This window comes from Lactuca sativa, chromosome 8, assembly GCF_002870075.4.
Source record: "Lactuca sativa cultivar Salinas chromosome 8, Lsat_Salinas_v11, whole genome shotgun sequence".
Taxonomy (NCBI): domain Eukaryota; kingdom Viridiplantae; phylum Streptophyta; class Magnoliopsida; order Asterales; family Asteraceae; genus Lactuca; species Lactuca sativa.
This window is the reverse complement of record NC_056630.2, coordinates 135,843,641-135,861,519: the sequence shown is the minus strand read 5'-3', so window position 1 is coordinate 135,861,519 and position 17,879 is coordinate 135,843,641. Positions and strand designations below refer to the sequence as shown.

The following is a 17,879-nucleotide window of genomic DNA, read 5'->3' as shown; positions in this document are numbered from 1 at the left end:
TGACCATAAGTTTGACCATAGTTGACCGATGGGTATTTTTGGTGTCTTTAAGGAAATTGGGCCTTTTTGGATTAGGACCATGATGGGTCTTGGGCCCAATTAGGATATTGGGCCATAATAGGCTGTTGTTGTTATTGGTTTGAGCTTCAGATTTTTGGGCCAAGTAAGGAAAGGGTAAAATGGACTTTTACCCTAAGTGATGGACAATCGGAATAGGATTCCAGCTTTGGGTTGTGGATCAGTTATTATTGGGTATTATTGATGATGTTAGCGTGGGAATTTTCCTGATAAGGCACCAATGTCGAACCACTAGGTTCTGTTATGTTAGATGTCTTTATGAGTCTTGCATGGTATGTTGGGCTAGGCCCATTTGTCTGCTGGGCTAGACCCATTGTATGATCGGGCTAGGCCCATTGTATGTTATGTGGGGTGCTAACTGTCTTTGTGACTTTTGTATTATTATGAGTGGGCTAGGCCCATTGGTTTGGCAGGGCTAGGCCCATTATGGTGGGTTGGGCCCAACATGAGGGATAGGCCCAACGATATGTATGCTATGATTTTCGGATTGTACTCTAATGAATGTTTTATTATGAAATATTTTTTACTGTTTGAATAAAAGATAATTAGTGTTTTTGATTGAATCAAAAATGAAATTTTTACCTCATAATTTTTGGAACGTTACAACCATACTATTCTTTAGATTACATTCTTCTCCCTTAGGTTTACCTTGGAATATGCCTTAAGACGAGGGCCTTGTTATTATGAGATTAACTGTCTTTGTGACTTTTGCATTATTATGAGTGGGTTAGGCCCATTGGTTTGGCATGGCTAGGCTTATTATGGCGGGTTGGGCCCAACATGAGGGATAGGCCCAATGGCATGTATGCTATGTGGTATTTGGGGAACTCATTAAGCTTTATGGTTACAGTTTTATGGATATGGTTTCAGGTACTTTCGATTCGAAAAGAGAAGGACCCAGCATGATCGCAACGCATCCACCCATGTTCTCGCATTGTGATGATTTTAGGATTGTATTCTGATGACTGTTTTATTATGAAATACTTTTGAATATTTGAATAAAAGATAATTAGTGTTTTTGATTGAATTAAAAATGAAAATTTTACCTCATAACTTTTGGGATATTACAACCATATTATTCTTTAGATTACTTTCTTCTCCCTTAGGTTTACCTTGGAATATGCCTTGAGACGAGGGCCTTGTTATTATGAGATTAATTGTCTTGGGGTTGGGTGTTGATGATACACCAAGTTCTTTAATTGGTTATCCGAGTCTTGCTTGTAGCTCATGCGTCCGATAGGTGTGCGTTGTGGTTGGATTTCGACTATAAAACATGAGCAACATCAAGAAAGAAGATCGTTAGACTTGTCCTAATGACTGTGCCCCGAGAGCAAGCTCTGATAATCAAGTTAGATCACTATGTGAAGTGGACCAAATCTTCCTAGCGGGAAGGAGTCCACTGTAAAAAGTGCGTGATCAAGAAGAAAACAAAGTGAAAGGAACTAACCTGGATTGTATAGAAGAGTCTTCTATTCATATGAAGGAAAATAAAGGAGTGATAATATTATATTAGTTGGTATGTACTAGTTTACTAATATAATAAAAGATCTCTCGTCTTTGCTAGATCCTTGATATGATATGATGACTATCATTTTCCGTTTTACATAACAATTTTTTTTACAAGTATTTACCAATACAAAACATTTTTCTTAAATTGTGTATCTCATACTCATACTCATACTCATAGGTTATGTTTCGATTTTGGTTGCTACGGCAAAATTAATTTCATCCAAATATTTTACAAATAAAAAGTTGAAGCAATTCATTCTTGCAGATTATTGCATATAAACCACGTAAAACTACACAAAGAAATACAATAAAACTGAATTTCGGTTTAACCCTGGTAAACGGCGACGCCGGCGAACTGAAAGCGCTTCCGATTCTCAGATCCCCTTTCACTTTCTCTTCTACTTCTCGCCGACGAGGCATCCTCCGGTGACGGGAGTATACTGACCGGCGATCGAGATCTATTTGTTCTTCTGCTATTAACGATCAACTTTCAGAAATGATTATTTACCCTTCATGTAAGATCTGCTCTTTCTAATCATATCTGCTGATGCTTAAATGATTATTTACCAATTACATAAACAACAATCACGAATTTCACCATTTTTATGGATTATTATCTTCGGGATCATAAATTTTGGACTTGATCTTCGATTTTCAATATGAAGCCCCGTCAATATCACCACCAGCAACGTTGAATCACTAATCACGTTTGAGAGTTGAGACTCCCAATTTGATTTTAATTTTTAAAAATGTAATGTTAATTTGGATGATTTTGGGAAAAAGTTGTAGGGTTAGGTGTTTAGGGTGTACAATAATACATTCATTCGTTGCTCTGTCAACATCAACATCAGCTGCAGTAGAGTCTGTAGCTATAAAACCAACAAAAACTGATTATCAATTAAGCTTTTTTACTACTACCACCTACAACACCCATCAATCAGATCATCCCCACTCACTTATCATGTCTCCTTGCTTTTATAAAAACTAAAATTAAGAACATTGAAGCGACGTTTTTCGGCTCAAATTTTTCAAACTCGTCGTTTACGTTATGGATTTTTGTTTACAACATCTTTTCTTTTCTTACGTTGAGTCTAATCTTCTTATTATGTAGTGCTCTGCTCTGTTGACTATTGAGTTCACCGTTGCATTTATGTCATTTGTTTTATCTCAAATCTCAATCAGGTTATCACGGAACTAACTTGGTTGTTGAAGTTGTAATAGTTCAACAATTTTGTTTAAAAGTTCAACAAAATCAAATTATTTAATTATCAATCACGCTAAAGATATAATAAAGTGTAGGAATGAATATACAAATCTTACCTGTTGATCTATACACCGAAAGCTTTACTTTATCTCATCGGAATCACTTTGTCTCCACCATCGATGGTTGATCCACTAGAACATAAGAACTCTTAATGGTAGACTTCAAACCTTATACAAGATGTTTCAGTACAATAGGATCAAACTCACTTACAATTGCAATCTAGTTTCTCCCACTCAACTAGATACTACAATTTGATGCATTTAAGTGGATGTAAATTGTACGAGGATGAAGAAGATTTTTTTTTTTTTTTAATTATCTTGCATAATATTCATTTAAGTATCGAAACGTGGGAGCAAATTGGCAAAATTTTGTAAAGTGTTGTTGACTACCAAAATAAAGCAGCCAAATTCCATACAACTAATTAGTTTTTTTAAGTTATGACAAGTCAAAATAATACCTTATAGCTAATTTTTAAAAAAATATTTAAACTAATTTTTAACAAACTTTTTAACAATTTCCTAAATACATCTATAATTAATTATAAAATAATATTCTTCTAAATGTTTTTTTATGTCATTTTAATATTTTATATCTTTCAACTGGTTTTTATAAAATATTATTTTTTTATCAACTAGTATTTCATAGCTAGCAACTATTTTTACGGTTAATATGGCAAGCATAACTAATATTATTCTCCAATCTTTTATTCTCATAATTAATTTTTTACTCTAGTAGTAAAATTATTAATAATAAGAAATATGACTTAAAAGTATTCAAAACAGGTTTGATAAGTAATTTTTATATTTTTCCTCAAAATCATATTTGTTTTGGTGCGTACTGACAATTTGGTTTTTAAACAATTACTTTAATTTTAATTATATTCACATCTATTCAAACCTTAAAATCCGATATTAACACTTTGCCACAATTAGCCCTGTCAAAAATACCCGTTACCCGAATTACCCACCCGATTTTTTTGGGTATCGGGTAAATCGGGTATCGGGTTAATTTTTTCGGGTAAGTGGGTAACCCGAATTTTGTTCGGGTCGGGTAAAGGGTAAGTTGTTTGAGTTTCGGGTATACCCGATTACCCAGAATATATATAAGAAATAATGTCTCTTTATGAGTTTATCTAACCCTCCCAATTCCCAAATCCCAATTTCCCTCGTTGAGGCTCGTTCTATTTTCCCCACGTCAAAAAACCCTCATACCTCGTTCGCTCTTTGTTGGTATTCGTCACTAATGGATGACTATATTGAAGTAGAAGATGAGATGATTGAAGTTGACAACCCAACCAATGATCAAGTTCCACAAGAAAAATAGAAAAAAAAAATAAAGAATTCAACCCAAGATCGAAAGTTTGGAAAGAATAATTGACATCTCAAATATTATTGAGTAAAATATCTCAATGTTCAAAGTTTAGCACGACATACTTATTTCATCACATTTATTTTTAGGTGCCATTGAAAAATAAAAAAAAAATTTAAAAATCGGGTAATACCCGAATTACCCTTACCCGACTCATTACCCGAATTACCCGAATTTAATTTGGGTAGGGTAACGGGTAAATTTTTTTATATGAAAAACCCGAATTACCCGAAACCCGAAAATTTTATCCGATCAACACCCTTAGCCACAATAATCAAATCGATCAAATTTTTGGAATAATTTAAGAAATTGGTACCAGGTCAACTATTTAGTAAATGTAAGTTATTTAACTAATTTAAACTATTATTTTACAATTAACTTACTGTTGAATGATTCCAGCCTCTTAATAGTTAAGAGGAGGTTGGGTTTCTTAAACCGTCAAAGATTTTTTATTTGTTTAGATGTTGTATCAAACACATTGAAGCTTGCCCATTTAGACATGACATTAGGAATGATTTTTTTTGTTTGGTTGTATTAAGTATTGAAATGGAAATGGATGTTTTTTATGATGTTTACTCCTTCATAACTTTAATTTTATTTATCATCTTCACATTTATTAATCATTCTAAAGATTCAATAGAAGGAAAAATCAAATACGAGGGTTTTACCTTGGATTAATTGTTGATGTACCTAAATAGAGTTGAATGCCAATTGATAAGTACAAAAATCATTGTTAATAGCAATTTTTGGAACGTGTTTTTGATAATAATGAATATGATTGCAAAAATTCTTGTGTAATCGCCAAAACTGATGAAGATTGACGAGCACTGATTTGATCTTGGAACGTGTTTGTCCTTATACAAAATCAGTCACAAGATTTGTTTGACCATTATACAAAATCCCTAACTTATTGGCATACTAGAAAACTATGCATTTTTTCAAAAGGAATAATCACTAAAGACTAAAATCGTTTAAAAATGATTTTGTGAAATTATTTTCTGATAGTTATTTTACAAGATATAAATAATTTCTCAAATTTTGTTACATTTTCATTTTGCAAACATTTTGTTCATATTTTATGAAATTATTTTACAAAAATAAATATCTTTTGTGAACTAAATTTGTAGTGGGATTATTGAAAACGTAATTTTACAAAATAGTGTAATTTTGTGGAATTAATTTGTGAAGTAAAAGGTTATTTAGTAATAGTTTAAAATAATTCTTGTATTGTTGGAGGTTCGATCATATACTAAACTTTTTAACCGAAAAACAAAACTGAAACCGATACCGAACCAGAACCAGAATCGGTTGGAATAGGTTAGTGGTATTTGGTCCGTTTCTCGGTTCTTAATTTACGACTTATTCGGTTTCCAGTTTTCCAATTTCAGCCTTGTTCAGGCCGGTTCCTATTCCGAACAACTTCTTCGACAAAACGCTTAGTAGAACTGGACCGGTTAGTGTACTTTGGTCTGGTTTTCGGTTCATAGTTTACGGTTTATTCGGTTCCAGTTTTCAAGTTTCTGATCGGTTTACATGTTTATACTAACACGGTTGGCCTAAATAAAAATCAAAGATTATGTCTTGATGCGGTATTAAATACTACTATTTGGAAGATTTGGAATTTTCGCAATCGACTCTTATTCGGGTAACAAGCCGAGAAAACATGGCATCCTTGACAAGCTTGTTTAACAATTTTATTTTTAGATCTGTCATAAAAAAAAGTCTAAATTAATTGTGTTGTTTGGTCAGAAAACCATGTAGTTATTATTATTATTATTATTATTATATCTTGATAATCTAATAAAAACTAAATGTTCATTTTTAATGTTTTAACACCTCTTATCCGATTATTTTAGTGATTATCTCATTTTAGACTACTTGATTGCTCGTCTGAAAAATGCAAAAACTTTGTAAGGTTTTCCTTTTGTTGACAAACCTCTCTTTTGGCATAAAGATGGTTTGAAAGGGACAAAAACTTAGGGAATAATATCCCCTTTTATGCATGAACTAATTGCTTAGGGTCAGGAATATCAAAAAGTTAGATAATGAGAATCTGTATCAACAAATTTGGTTAAATTTAATGTAACTATACACTATCTTGTGAATGGGTGGTAATGATTCAAGTAGCAATGAGAATACACATATCATAAGATTTGATGACAAAAAGAATAGGTAGGAAAACAATGATTTATCTCATTAGCATATTTTTGCCTATTTTTTCTAAATTTTATTAATGATTGCAATAAGAAATATGATTATCAATATGCATTATAAACTGATATTATTTTTAATAAATTTATGGAAAAATGGAAAAAATTGAAATACTCCATGCAATTATTGGTTTTGTTCCAATTTAGTATTGTAACTAGATTATACCTGCGTAAAACGAAAGGAACAAAAAAATACATATAAAGTTATAAAAAGCCGACACAATAAATTAGGCATGAGCAAATGGACCGAACCGGCCCGACCTGGACCGGAACCGGGAACTTGCTTCGGCCAAAATCAAGAATCGAACCGGCCCAACGATTCCACCGGTTCCGGTTCCGGGTCCCGTTTTTGCCGGGTTTTCGATTTTGGAGCCGGTCTGATTTGATACGTTTCTTTGTAGGCTTGTAACTCATTTAATTTTTAACCAAATCAAGCGTTTTTATAGTCTAAACTTAACTACAAAACCTAAACTAAGTGTAGGAAAAAGATTCAGGTCAAAAAAACTTAAATTGAGTGCGTTATGAACATTTGAACAACAAAGTCAGATTACGTTTAATTGTTGTAACATAAAAAAATTCTGATTTGACACCCTTCCTTGCGGGACTTGTAACTCATTTAATTTTTAACCAAATCAAGTGTTTTTATAGTTTAAGCTTAATTACAAATCCTAATCTACATGTAGGAAAAAGATTCAGGTCAAAACAAGTTAAATTGAGTGAGTTATGCACATTTGAAAAACAAAGTTAGATTATATTTAATTGCTGAAACATAAAAAAATTCTAATTTGACACCCTTCCTTTTGAGGCTTGTAACTCATTCAATTTTTAACCAAATTAAGCATTTTTATAGTCTAAACTTAACTAAAAATCAAAATCTACATGTAGGAAAAAGATTCAGGTCAAAAAAAGTTAAATTGAGTGAGTTATGCAACTTTCAAAATTTGAGTGAGTTATCCGGTTCGGTTCCAACCACCGGTTCTTATCGGGTCCCGTTTCCAAAAATTGACGAAATTATAGTATCGGTCCTGGCCCGACCGGTTCCATCGGGTTCCGGTTCCGGTCGTTCCCCGGTTAATATGCTCATCCCTACAATAAATAAATAAAAAAAGATAAAACAGCATAAAAAAGTTCATGTTATTGGTTATATTGAAATATCTAAGAAATACAATGAAATGCATGAATATCTATAATTCTTAAATGACCTTTTAGCAGACAACATTTTTGTTTTATTAGTTGGACGATATTTCTCGTCATATAAGTTGTCTTCTTAGTTGAATTATCTGTCATTTTTCATTTTCATTTAAGTTTTTTTTTTTCGAAATTAAACGAAAAGTAAACAACATAATTTCGTTGTATAAAAGAAAAATGAAAGTATAAGGCTATAATTGATATAAAATTCAACAATGATAGTTCATGAAATTGACTTAACTCATAATTTTTTAGAAGTTATTTTTAAAATCTAATTAATTGATTAATTTTTATATAATTAGAGAAATTTCAATTAAATGATTGGTCCATATTTGTTTTTCGTTCGGCAAGTCCTTTTCTTTCGATTCTTCCAAAAATTTAATTCAAGAACCAAACATTGTAAAACCAAATTACTTAGGAAAGCTTCTTGACTGTGGTTAGATTGTGTAAATGTGAAGACTAAGATAATTTTTGCAATTGTGTAATGTTAAAACATAGTATTATATTCAATATGTTTCCTTCTATAAATTAGTTTTTTAAGAATTTTTTTTGGCAAATAGTTATTTGAGAAAACAACCATACCGAAAATTACATGTAACACATCAAAAAAATTGTAACACCCATAGAATTCATGAATTTTTTTTAACTATTTTAAAAACATTCAAAATCATCATTATTTACAAATTATTTCCAAAATAAGATTCATATCAGAGAAATCCCAAAATCGTGAAATAAAACATGAGGAGGTGCACGATCACGTATTCGTTTTCCCGCGATCCTCAGAAGTACCTGAAACATAAACCAACAACTGTAAGCCCAAAGCTTAGTGAGTTTCCCCCAAAATACCAATACATAACAAATAATATAATATAATACAAGATGTAATAGGTCCACAACTTTACAGACTGGATTACCCCTGAGCCCACATCATAAGTTTGGATTGCCTCATGGGCCCGCAACTTATGTATGGCTTGCTCCCCGACCTGGTCAGTCAACAGAATGAATACCGCTAAGCCCTCAGTACGAGTCTGGCATGCCCGACTTGACCCTCAGCTCGTATCTGGAATGCTTATGAGTCATCAGTATGAGTTTGATATGCCCTTCCTGGCCCTCAGCTCATATTTGGCATACTTCAGGGTTTGTTGGCTACAACACAAAGCAGTACAACCTCAACCCAACCCCCATAATATGTCGACATATAACAGATAATATCATAAACAGGTAAGCAGGCAATTTACAAGTAGTCCTACAGATCTACCAGACTAGCATATCAAGACTAGCATGCATAACTACAACATACTCAACATATCAGCAACATCAGGTTATCAAACCAATGGGTCGGCCTTGGTGCCTTCGACCCAAAAGTATAGTGAGGAAGACTCACCCCACAAGTGGATGAACTGATAAGATCGAACTCCGAATCTCAACTCCCGACTCAAGGTCTTCTGGGTATCGTAGCAAATGATGAGGAATATGAGGGTTTATTGGTAGACTTTGGTACTAGAACAAGGTATTTAACCTTTGAGATGATACATTCTAGAATAAGCCTCGATTCCTCACCATATTTACCTTTATGTTTGTTAACCAACTCTAGAAGTTGCAGTCACTCACTGTATTCAAATTTCACCAGTTCTTGAACAAAAAAAACTTTAGTGTATTGGCCTGCAGCTAGACCCTTATCACCTCACCTGGTAAGATGCGTTGTAATCATCTTTTCATTCATGGGTTTAGTGCATCTAACTTTGATTATTTGATTAGGGTCCTTTCTTCTAGTTAGCACATCACCAAACCTGCTTTTTCTCAAGCTTAGTAATTTCACTTTCTTTAACTTCTTTCTCCTTTGTCATCAAATTGTTGGAACTTATTAAGACTTTCAATTTGATCAGATATTGAACCAAAGTCAGATAATATTTGTTGGATCCTTTTCTTGTCTTTTCTGGTAATCAATCGATTTGTTGTTTGAATGTTGTGTTGCCGAGCAAACTCTCTAGCCTCTTCAATGGACACACCCCATATATTTACCATTTCAAACACTATAAACTGCTTGTGTTTCTTCTTAGAAGGACCAATGTCAGAAGTAGAATAAGCTTTTGCTTTTCTTTTCTTTCTTAAGGAAACATCATCCTCATCAAATTCAACAACACTTGGATCCCTTTGAGGAACTTGTTGCTCCCCCTCAACATCAGCACCGCTGGTGTAAGTGTTACGAAATACCATCTAAAGAGGTTGCACATCTATGAAGGATTAGTCTATATAATAGACATCATTATCAACATCAGTTCGATCAGTAACATCAGGAATATTCGCCTTAGTTTTAGCGTCAATGAAAGCAGGGCACTGGTGAACCCCTTATCTATATTCTCCCATTTTCTGGCATCATCAATTTGAACAAAGGGTACACTGACAAGGGCTAGTGTTTAATTATGAGAAGATGGAGGATGGATTTTAGGAGGAGGGGGAGTGGAAGGTGAAGGAACTGAGGGTAGAGGAGGATTAAGTGGAAACAAAGAGGTGGAGGGTCCTCTGAATGGAAGAGTGCTTGTAGAACCAGGTGGTGGTTGTTGGTCATCTCTTGGTGGCGACATATGCCCATTATCAGATTCAGTGTCTACGCCTGAAATTATACACTTTATTTCAGCAACATCACTCTCAACTGTAACAAGACGCCGATTCATATTTGAAGAGAGCTGAATAAGAGACTCCAAAGTTGAAAGTGTTTTCTTCTGAAAATCTTTGAAATCTACAAGAAACCGGATGGTATTACTTTTTTCAGTTATTCTAAACCAAAGGATCAACTATTGAGCATAATGTGATTCGGTTAGTGCATGAGTTTTTCTAGTCGATTCATATGCCAAAAGGGTGTAATCCTTCCTTCATTGATTTTATTCCTAAGGTCTATAATGCAAATTTTGTTACTGATTTTCACCATATTAGCTTAATCGGGTGCCAATATAAAATATTTGGCATACTTTTAGCTAATCGGCTTAGTGCAATCATTGGAGTTGTGTTAATCTGGAGCATTCTATCTTTATTAATGGCATAAAGATTCTTGATTGTCCGTTTATTTTGAATGAAGTTATAAAGTGGTACTTTAAGCATAAACAAAGTCTTTTTGTTTTCAAAGTTGACTTTGAGAAAGCTTATGACGCCTTATGGTGTGACTCTCTAGATTTGGTTATGGATAAATTAGAGTTTGGTTGCAATTAGAGGCGGTGGATCTCAAGATGGATTTTAAATTTTAGGGAATCCATTCTCGTTTATGGTTCCCTTACAGATGAATTTGAAATTTGCCGGGGTCTCAGACAAGGTGATATGTTGTCCCTTGTTCTTTTTTATCCTAGCTATGGGGGTTTGCATGTTGTCATATATAAAGTTAAGCGTATTGGCATGTGTTGGATTAGTGTCTAATTCCATAACTATTTTGGTATGTACTTGACCCGATGGTGCGTGGTCCTTTTGGGTTGCCTTCACCAAAGCAACTTGATAGGATGAATAATGGAGAGAAAGGATTAAATATGATTTATTAATATATTATGAGAATAATATATTAAAGGAGACATCATATTGTTTAATTAATATTAGTCAAGAATTAATAAGAATTAAGTTTGTGACTAAAAGACATTAATTGAACTTAAGGGACTAGAACTGTCAATTGTATGATAGTTGAATATTGAGCTAATGGACTCTATATTAAAGGGATGGGCGAATTCTATGGGGAAACCCATTAGAAATCGTCCTAGGCCTTTAAGGAAGGAGTCCATGGGTTGCTTAGGGCCTAAGCATCCAAATTAAGGTTTCCTTGTTAGATAACCCTAATAGCCTCACTATTTAAAGAACCCTTATGCCCAAAAATGTGGCCAAGACTTCTTCTAGGGTTTCCACACGTTTTGGGCAGCCTCCTTCTCTTCTCTTCTTCATCCTCTTGCTCTTGGTGTTTGTGAACCATTAGAGGAGTGACATTTATGACTCTAAGCTTTCTAAAGTCAATATAAGGAGGATTTGGGATTGTTATTGCTACATAACAATCAAGGTATGATCTAAACCCTAATTTATATGTTATATTGATTATCATATTCTAGATCTAGGGTTTATAGTCTTGGATGAATTGCATGTACAATAGAGAAACCTAGATCCAAGCATTAGGGTTTGTATGAGCACATATGATGTTCTTATGGCCAAAACCCATAAGTGGTATCAGAGCCAAGATTGGTTTCTATTGTATTGATGCATATTTGATCGAAATCAGCACTAAAAATTGAAATTTTTTGATTCTGAGTGTTTGACTCGCCGAGTCACTTAGTGCACTCGCCGAGTCAGGTGTACTCGACGAGTCCAGGTCCAGACTCGATGAGTCGAAACGTCTGACAGCTCGTTTTCGTGATTTTCTTCCTGTTTTGGCTTTGGATAATTACCATAAACATGTTTTTGTTATAAAATCCGAATTTTATCAATATTTGGTGATTATCCTTACCTAAATAGAAGATAATTGTCAAAATTTAGATAATCATTTGTTTTATTAGATAAAATTTGATTATTTGTAATTTAGATTTGAATTATCTTGTATGAAAAGTTTCAATTTTTCCTCTTTAGGTTTTATAGTTTAAATTTGAACTTAAAAGTTTTGTTTTGAAATTTAAATAGTTGAAACCCTAATGTTTTGAAAAGGTTTCAAAACTTGCCCTCAAGTTTTGGGATTTAAAAGTTGATTAAAAGGTTTAATTTAGGAATGTTAAATTCTAAAACCCTAGTGATGTTTTGAAAAGTTCATATCACACCCTTATGATTTTATTAATTAATTAAGGTGTATAATTAAAAGAGGTTTAATAAATCCATAAAAGTTTTGGTTTACAAATTAATTGAATTAAAAGTATAATTGTTAAATTTGACCACCTAGTATTTTAAAAGTGTAAAATACACCCTATACTATATATAACATTAAAAGTCTAACATTATATATATGTATGAGTAAAAGTCAGTCTTACCGTTAGTAGGCCTCATTCACGAAGCTAGTCTATAAGGGGTGTTTAAGGAAATTGCCTATAAAATGGCGATTGAATGGGTATCCACTCTTACCCACCGCACTCTTGACTAGTGGAGGGTCGTTAGCCGAACGGGTAGGATATGACAGAACTTTCCATTATAAGTATAATGAAGTACAAAAGTAACTAAATGTTTTACAAATTCCCAATCTTAGTTACTTTATGAAAAAGTGAATTGATGCAATTCCATGAAATTACACTTTGTACCCTTGCGAAGACGTTAGTGGAGCGTGTGTGGTTTACCGGCACACTAAATGGTTCTAAGAAAAGGTAGCAAATGGTGACTCAATGTTTGTGATAGTTCGGTGGAGCGTGTGTGGTTTACCGGCACATCGAATAAGTGACTGTAACATGTGGGGGCACCATGTAAGTTTGCATGGTTATTCACACCCGCTTTGTGATCCTCGGCATCCCAGTCACAAACTAGAGGGGCATATCGAGATTTAAACATGCCATTGAAATGTTCAATGAATCTCATAGGATCTAGGAGTTTTCATAGATTTAAAACTTAAATTTCTTTTTCGTTTTTCATGGTGGAAATTAGTGAATCGTCATTCACTTACCTTCAAATATTCTGCAACTAGATTACGACATCCCTTTTCTAGGTTGTAGCATATCGTGTTGGGTCCTAGCCTTAATATCTCATTTGGGTGATTTATTAAGGACTCAATCAATCAACTAACTTGAATTTATTTTTCTCCCGTTTTGTAGATGTCAAAGTTTGACAACTATGGTCTTCCTAAATCCCATGGAACAAACATTCCACACGAAGATGATATTCCACGATTCGATCGAGGAACAAGAGATCATGCTTCACTTCCTCCTCCTCCTCCAATTATTCTCCCTAACCCACAAGATCGAAGAATTGAAAGGTTCAATGTCACTAAAGCCCTATTGGAAATGAAACATGAAGATGGTAAACCCGTGTGTGCCCACATTCTAGGAATGAAATCACACATCGATAGGTTGATTATGTTGGGTGCGTCATTCCCTGATGAGTTGGCTATAGGCTGGGTTCTACAGTCACTCCCTGAATCATATAATGAGTTCAAAAGAAAGTATTATATGATGGATCATGACGCAAACCTCATTGACCTAACTTACATGCTCATTGCTGCTGAATCAGAAATGATTTGGCAAAGCAATGGAGCATATTTGTTGGGAAAGTCAACCAACCATGCTTCCGAGGACGTTCTAGGAGAACCGATCTGCGTTTGCTGCCAAGAGAAAGGGCGTTGGATACAAGTCTTCCCTAAGAGCCTGAAGAGTCCAGAAGATAGGAGAGTATGGCTGTGCTTCAGGTAAAATCCACTATCTAATTCCATTAAGTTCCTATTCGTTGATTCTTAATATATGATGTGATAAGATTGCATTTGAATGTTTTGCAGGATCAGTGAAAAGAGAGGAAGCTTGATGAAAGAGCAAGATGAATCTAATCTCGAAGAAATGGATCTCGATCGCATGGATTTGAAGATTAGATTTTGAGCTTAGAAAGTTATGATAGAGTTGTTAGAAAATTTTCTTTTGACTACATAGTTTACAGTTGATTTTGCATTGTAAGGACAAATGTTTTCCGTTGCTTTTATGAATAAAATAAATTTTTTTATATGACTTATTTATTTATTTCCTTGCAATGAAATCATTATGAAAATTGATGTTTGCATATTTCTACAGCGAATGGATAAGATTCTTAATTATGTTAATAGTGGAAATGTCAAGAATTTACCAAATAGGGAGAGTTTCTCATCGCCCAAGTTTCAATTGGACAAAAACTTGGAATCATGCAACTTGGTTGCACGATGAATGAGAAATTTCATATTTGGAAATTAGACTAATTCGTTGACAAAGTGTCAAGTGAAAGACTATTAGATTGAGTACACAAAAGTTGTGTGTTGATCAAGTCCACCACAAGGGTAACAAAGATATTCGTCATGATTTACTAAAGGATTAGTAAATATGATTATGCTTATAAGATTAAGTGTAATTCCGAATTGATTTAAAAAGGTTTAAATCAATAGAAGAACGAATAAGAAGAATCAAGTAGGCAAAAAGATAAAAGTTTCTCTATTCTAAGAAGAAGGGAGAGTACCTTTTATGCTTTATGATATGACTTAATGATTAAGAACCATATCTCAATTGATCCTCTAAATAAATCTTAGTACAAGTGTATGTATAAGAAGAGGAATAAAAAATTGAAGAAATGGTTAAATCAAGAAGTCAATCATTCCAAAACAAGCCTTAGAGTTAAGATTGTGACATTGAGTGACAAGTATTAGGAAGGTTTATAACATTCAATGTAGAATTTGGAAAAAGGCTTTCCTATTCTCACACATTTGAAATTGGAAAATTGTGATGTCTTGGATAAGACAAAGACCAACTAGGACCAATTTTATGAAATGTTTTGTCTTGATAAAGGCTACACTAACTCTTGAATATTTGTTTGTCAAGAAATGTTTATTGACAAGAGAATATTATATGTCAAGGAGTCAGTGGGAGTCTTAATGGTCTTAAAAGGTTTCAAGAACAAATCAAGAATAAACCTTATCGATCATCACTAGCACACGAGTAGAGGTTTACAACCTATCGTTACCTTGTTTCTGTGCCGTTCCAATTGAGTTAATTATGCATGTGATCCCTATGAGTTCTCATTTGAATGCATAAAAGGCAAGGACCTTGATCAATTGAAAGTACATTGATAGGAAAGGGTGAGCTGCTTAACTACTTGGAAGACATGGTGGGCAGCTATGTTACCATAAGGTAAGAAATCAAGATTAAGAAAGTTCGGTCCATATGAGTTTGAATTTGTCGTAAACTTTGGTTTAGACAAATTCACATGGATAGGAACACATACACCATTAAAATCTAAGTGTCATAAGATTCCCTCCTTCATGAAAATGACTGTGAGGAAATGATTTCACTAAGAAAGACTTTAAGAAGATAGTAATTGTGAAAATTGTATTCTCGAATTCGATTATGGTTACGATATCCCTTTCCATGATTCGAATTATGACATTTGGCAATTAGTCTAAATTGTTTAGACACACATATGAGCTATCTAAAGGAAAGATGTATAAGCTTAGATAAAGGATTATCAAAGCATTAAGTATTAGAAACATGAACTTAAGAAATTCAATAAGTATTGTTTTTCTGAAAGTTAAGCTGTTTCTGAATACATGTCAAAGCTAGTGGGAGCATAAGTGTTATGTTTATAATAATCATCGTGATAGTGGGAGCATAAATGTTATGATTATTAAGGCAAGTATTGCAAGTTAGCAATATTAATTATAGAAAACAAGAGTCATACTTTGCAAAGTTGTAAGGGGTGAATAGTTGTTTTGCTATAATTAAGGGAGAGAATATTATACTTCATTTCAAATATAAAGGCTTAGGTTATGTAATGTTAATAAATTTTAGTCAAGGATACATAGTGTGTTCTTAAATTTCGATTATGATTATGGCATTCCTCTTCATATTTCGATTTGAGAGAACGTAGCACATAAAATATTATGGCAGAAGATTGATAAAGTATCGAATCTTCATGTAAGACATTATGCATCGTGTCCCATACGCTTCGGGTATAGGATCGATTGCAAATGCTATAATATTTGACCATTCTAAAATTTTCCAAATGTCTAGTGCGTTTAGAGGGAAAAGGACAAGAATCGGTTTTGACTAAGATAATTAGACAACTATCAAAGGACAATCCAAAGTTCGCCGAGGATTGGTCACTTGTGAGTAGTTGGAAGTATAGTATTGGATGGACCATATCGACATGATTATGAATAGATAAGATTTTATTGAGAATGAGTTGTCATATGGTAAGTATGGAAAGGTTTCCATATTGGGAGTTAGATATTGAGAATCAATGTTTAGATTAGAAACTTTTATGCAAAAGGATGTTCAAAGGAATGTACTTTGAGTGAGAGACATCACATCTATGGAATTGTCTTGTAACAATCTCCGATAGAGGACTTTGTAATTTCATTGGCAATAGTCATTGTGACTTTAGTGCAGTGACATTACAAAAGGATCATTGCGTAAAATGTTAGAATCTAACATATTCCATAAGTGGCAAGAATTTGATATTCTTTCACTTATGAAAATGGATTAGGAGTTGTGAAATGAGTATGATTGGGAATGTGTTCATTTGATCTATTTCACAAATTAAGAACCATAGGTAAGCATTGTGTGCGTGCTAAGAGCATGGGACAAGTGTTGTGATAATTCAAGTAAGAAGTTGATTACCCGAAACAATAAATAATGAGTAATCGATATGGTGATAAATAAAATGTGTTTTATTTATACTCAAAGGTTTGAGTCCATATATGATTAGTATTATTCTTGTGTTTCACTTTGCATGTTTTGACTTCCTGAATAATTTAATTGGTTTAGAACAGTCAAATTATTCAAACGGACCACAGTCGTTCATATGTTGGAAGTAGATATGAATGAAGACTGTCGTGAATTGGTGTGTGGATTGTCTAAATAGCATTAGACATAAGCAAATGTTTGCTGCAACGTTCATGAGTGCTTATGAATATGATTTGAGCATTGGATTAAACCCACACTCACTTGGATCACTTCATGGATTGTTATCATAAGTGATTAGTGAGACGATAACATCTTATATTCTTGAAACCGAGATGTGTGAGTTGTATCTTGCGAGTCGGTTACACATTGATAATATGTAAACGCACCAGTAACGTGGTGTTATAAAACATATTGTTGTGTGTGATTTGGTGAGTGAGTGCAAGCGAGCATTGAGTCAAAGTTTATCCGTTCCTTTTATCCAAAGTAGGATAAAAGTGATATCTGTGGGCCCCTTGATGATTTAGTGATGGCACCTAAGTGCTTGGCCAAGCCGGGACTAATTTGATGTGTTCAAATTGTAGTCTGTTGTCAGTCGTCATAAATCTGAATTCGGGAAACAACACATAGACAGAGAGAATGATTTAGATCCATGTCTCAGTCTATACGATATCTAGAATGGAGGAATATATGATCCGTTATCTAAAGGACACGCGTATCTGATAAGATCAGAGTTGACAGCGTATTTAGAAAGCTACGATTGCAGATCAGGATCTGAAGTCATACGCAGAATGGTTATTAGACTTATCCAAGTGGGAGACTGTTGGATTAGTGTCTAAGTCCATAACTATTTTGGTATGTACTTGACCCGATGGTGCATGGTCCTTTTGGGTTGCCTTCACCAAAGCAACTTAA

General features: G+C 33.8%; 1 protein-coding gene and 1 long non-coding RNA gene across 2 annotated transcripts; one reads left to right on the top strand and one right to left on the bottom strand.

The window, feature by feature from the left end:
* The first annotated feature begins 1,761 nt into the window (after positions 1-1,761).
* LOC128128098 (uncharacterized) lies at positions 1,762-14,224 on the top strand. The gene is made up of 3 exons (XM_052766913.1): positions 1,762-2,102; positions 13,368-13,957; positions 14,045-14,224. Exons 2-3 carry the CDS (start codon positions 13,368-13,370, stop codon positions 14,139-14,141), a joined length of 687 nt encoding a protein of 228 aa, XP_052622873.1. The 5' UTR covers positions 1,762-2,102; the 3' UTR covers positions 14,142-14,224.
* On the bottom strand, positions 1,795-3,190 carry LOC122195667 (uncharacterized). Its single transcript, XR_006186145.2, has 2 exons — positions 2,908-3,190; positions 1,795-2,456 (listed from the first exon to the last, which is right to left on the bottom strand). It is a non-coding gene; the product is annotated as an uncharacterized LOC122195667 (long non-coding RNA).
* Positions 14,225-17,879: the final 3,655 nt, after the last annotated feature.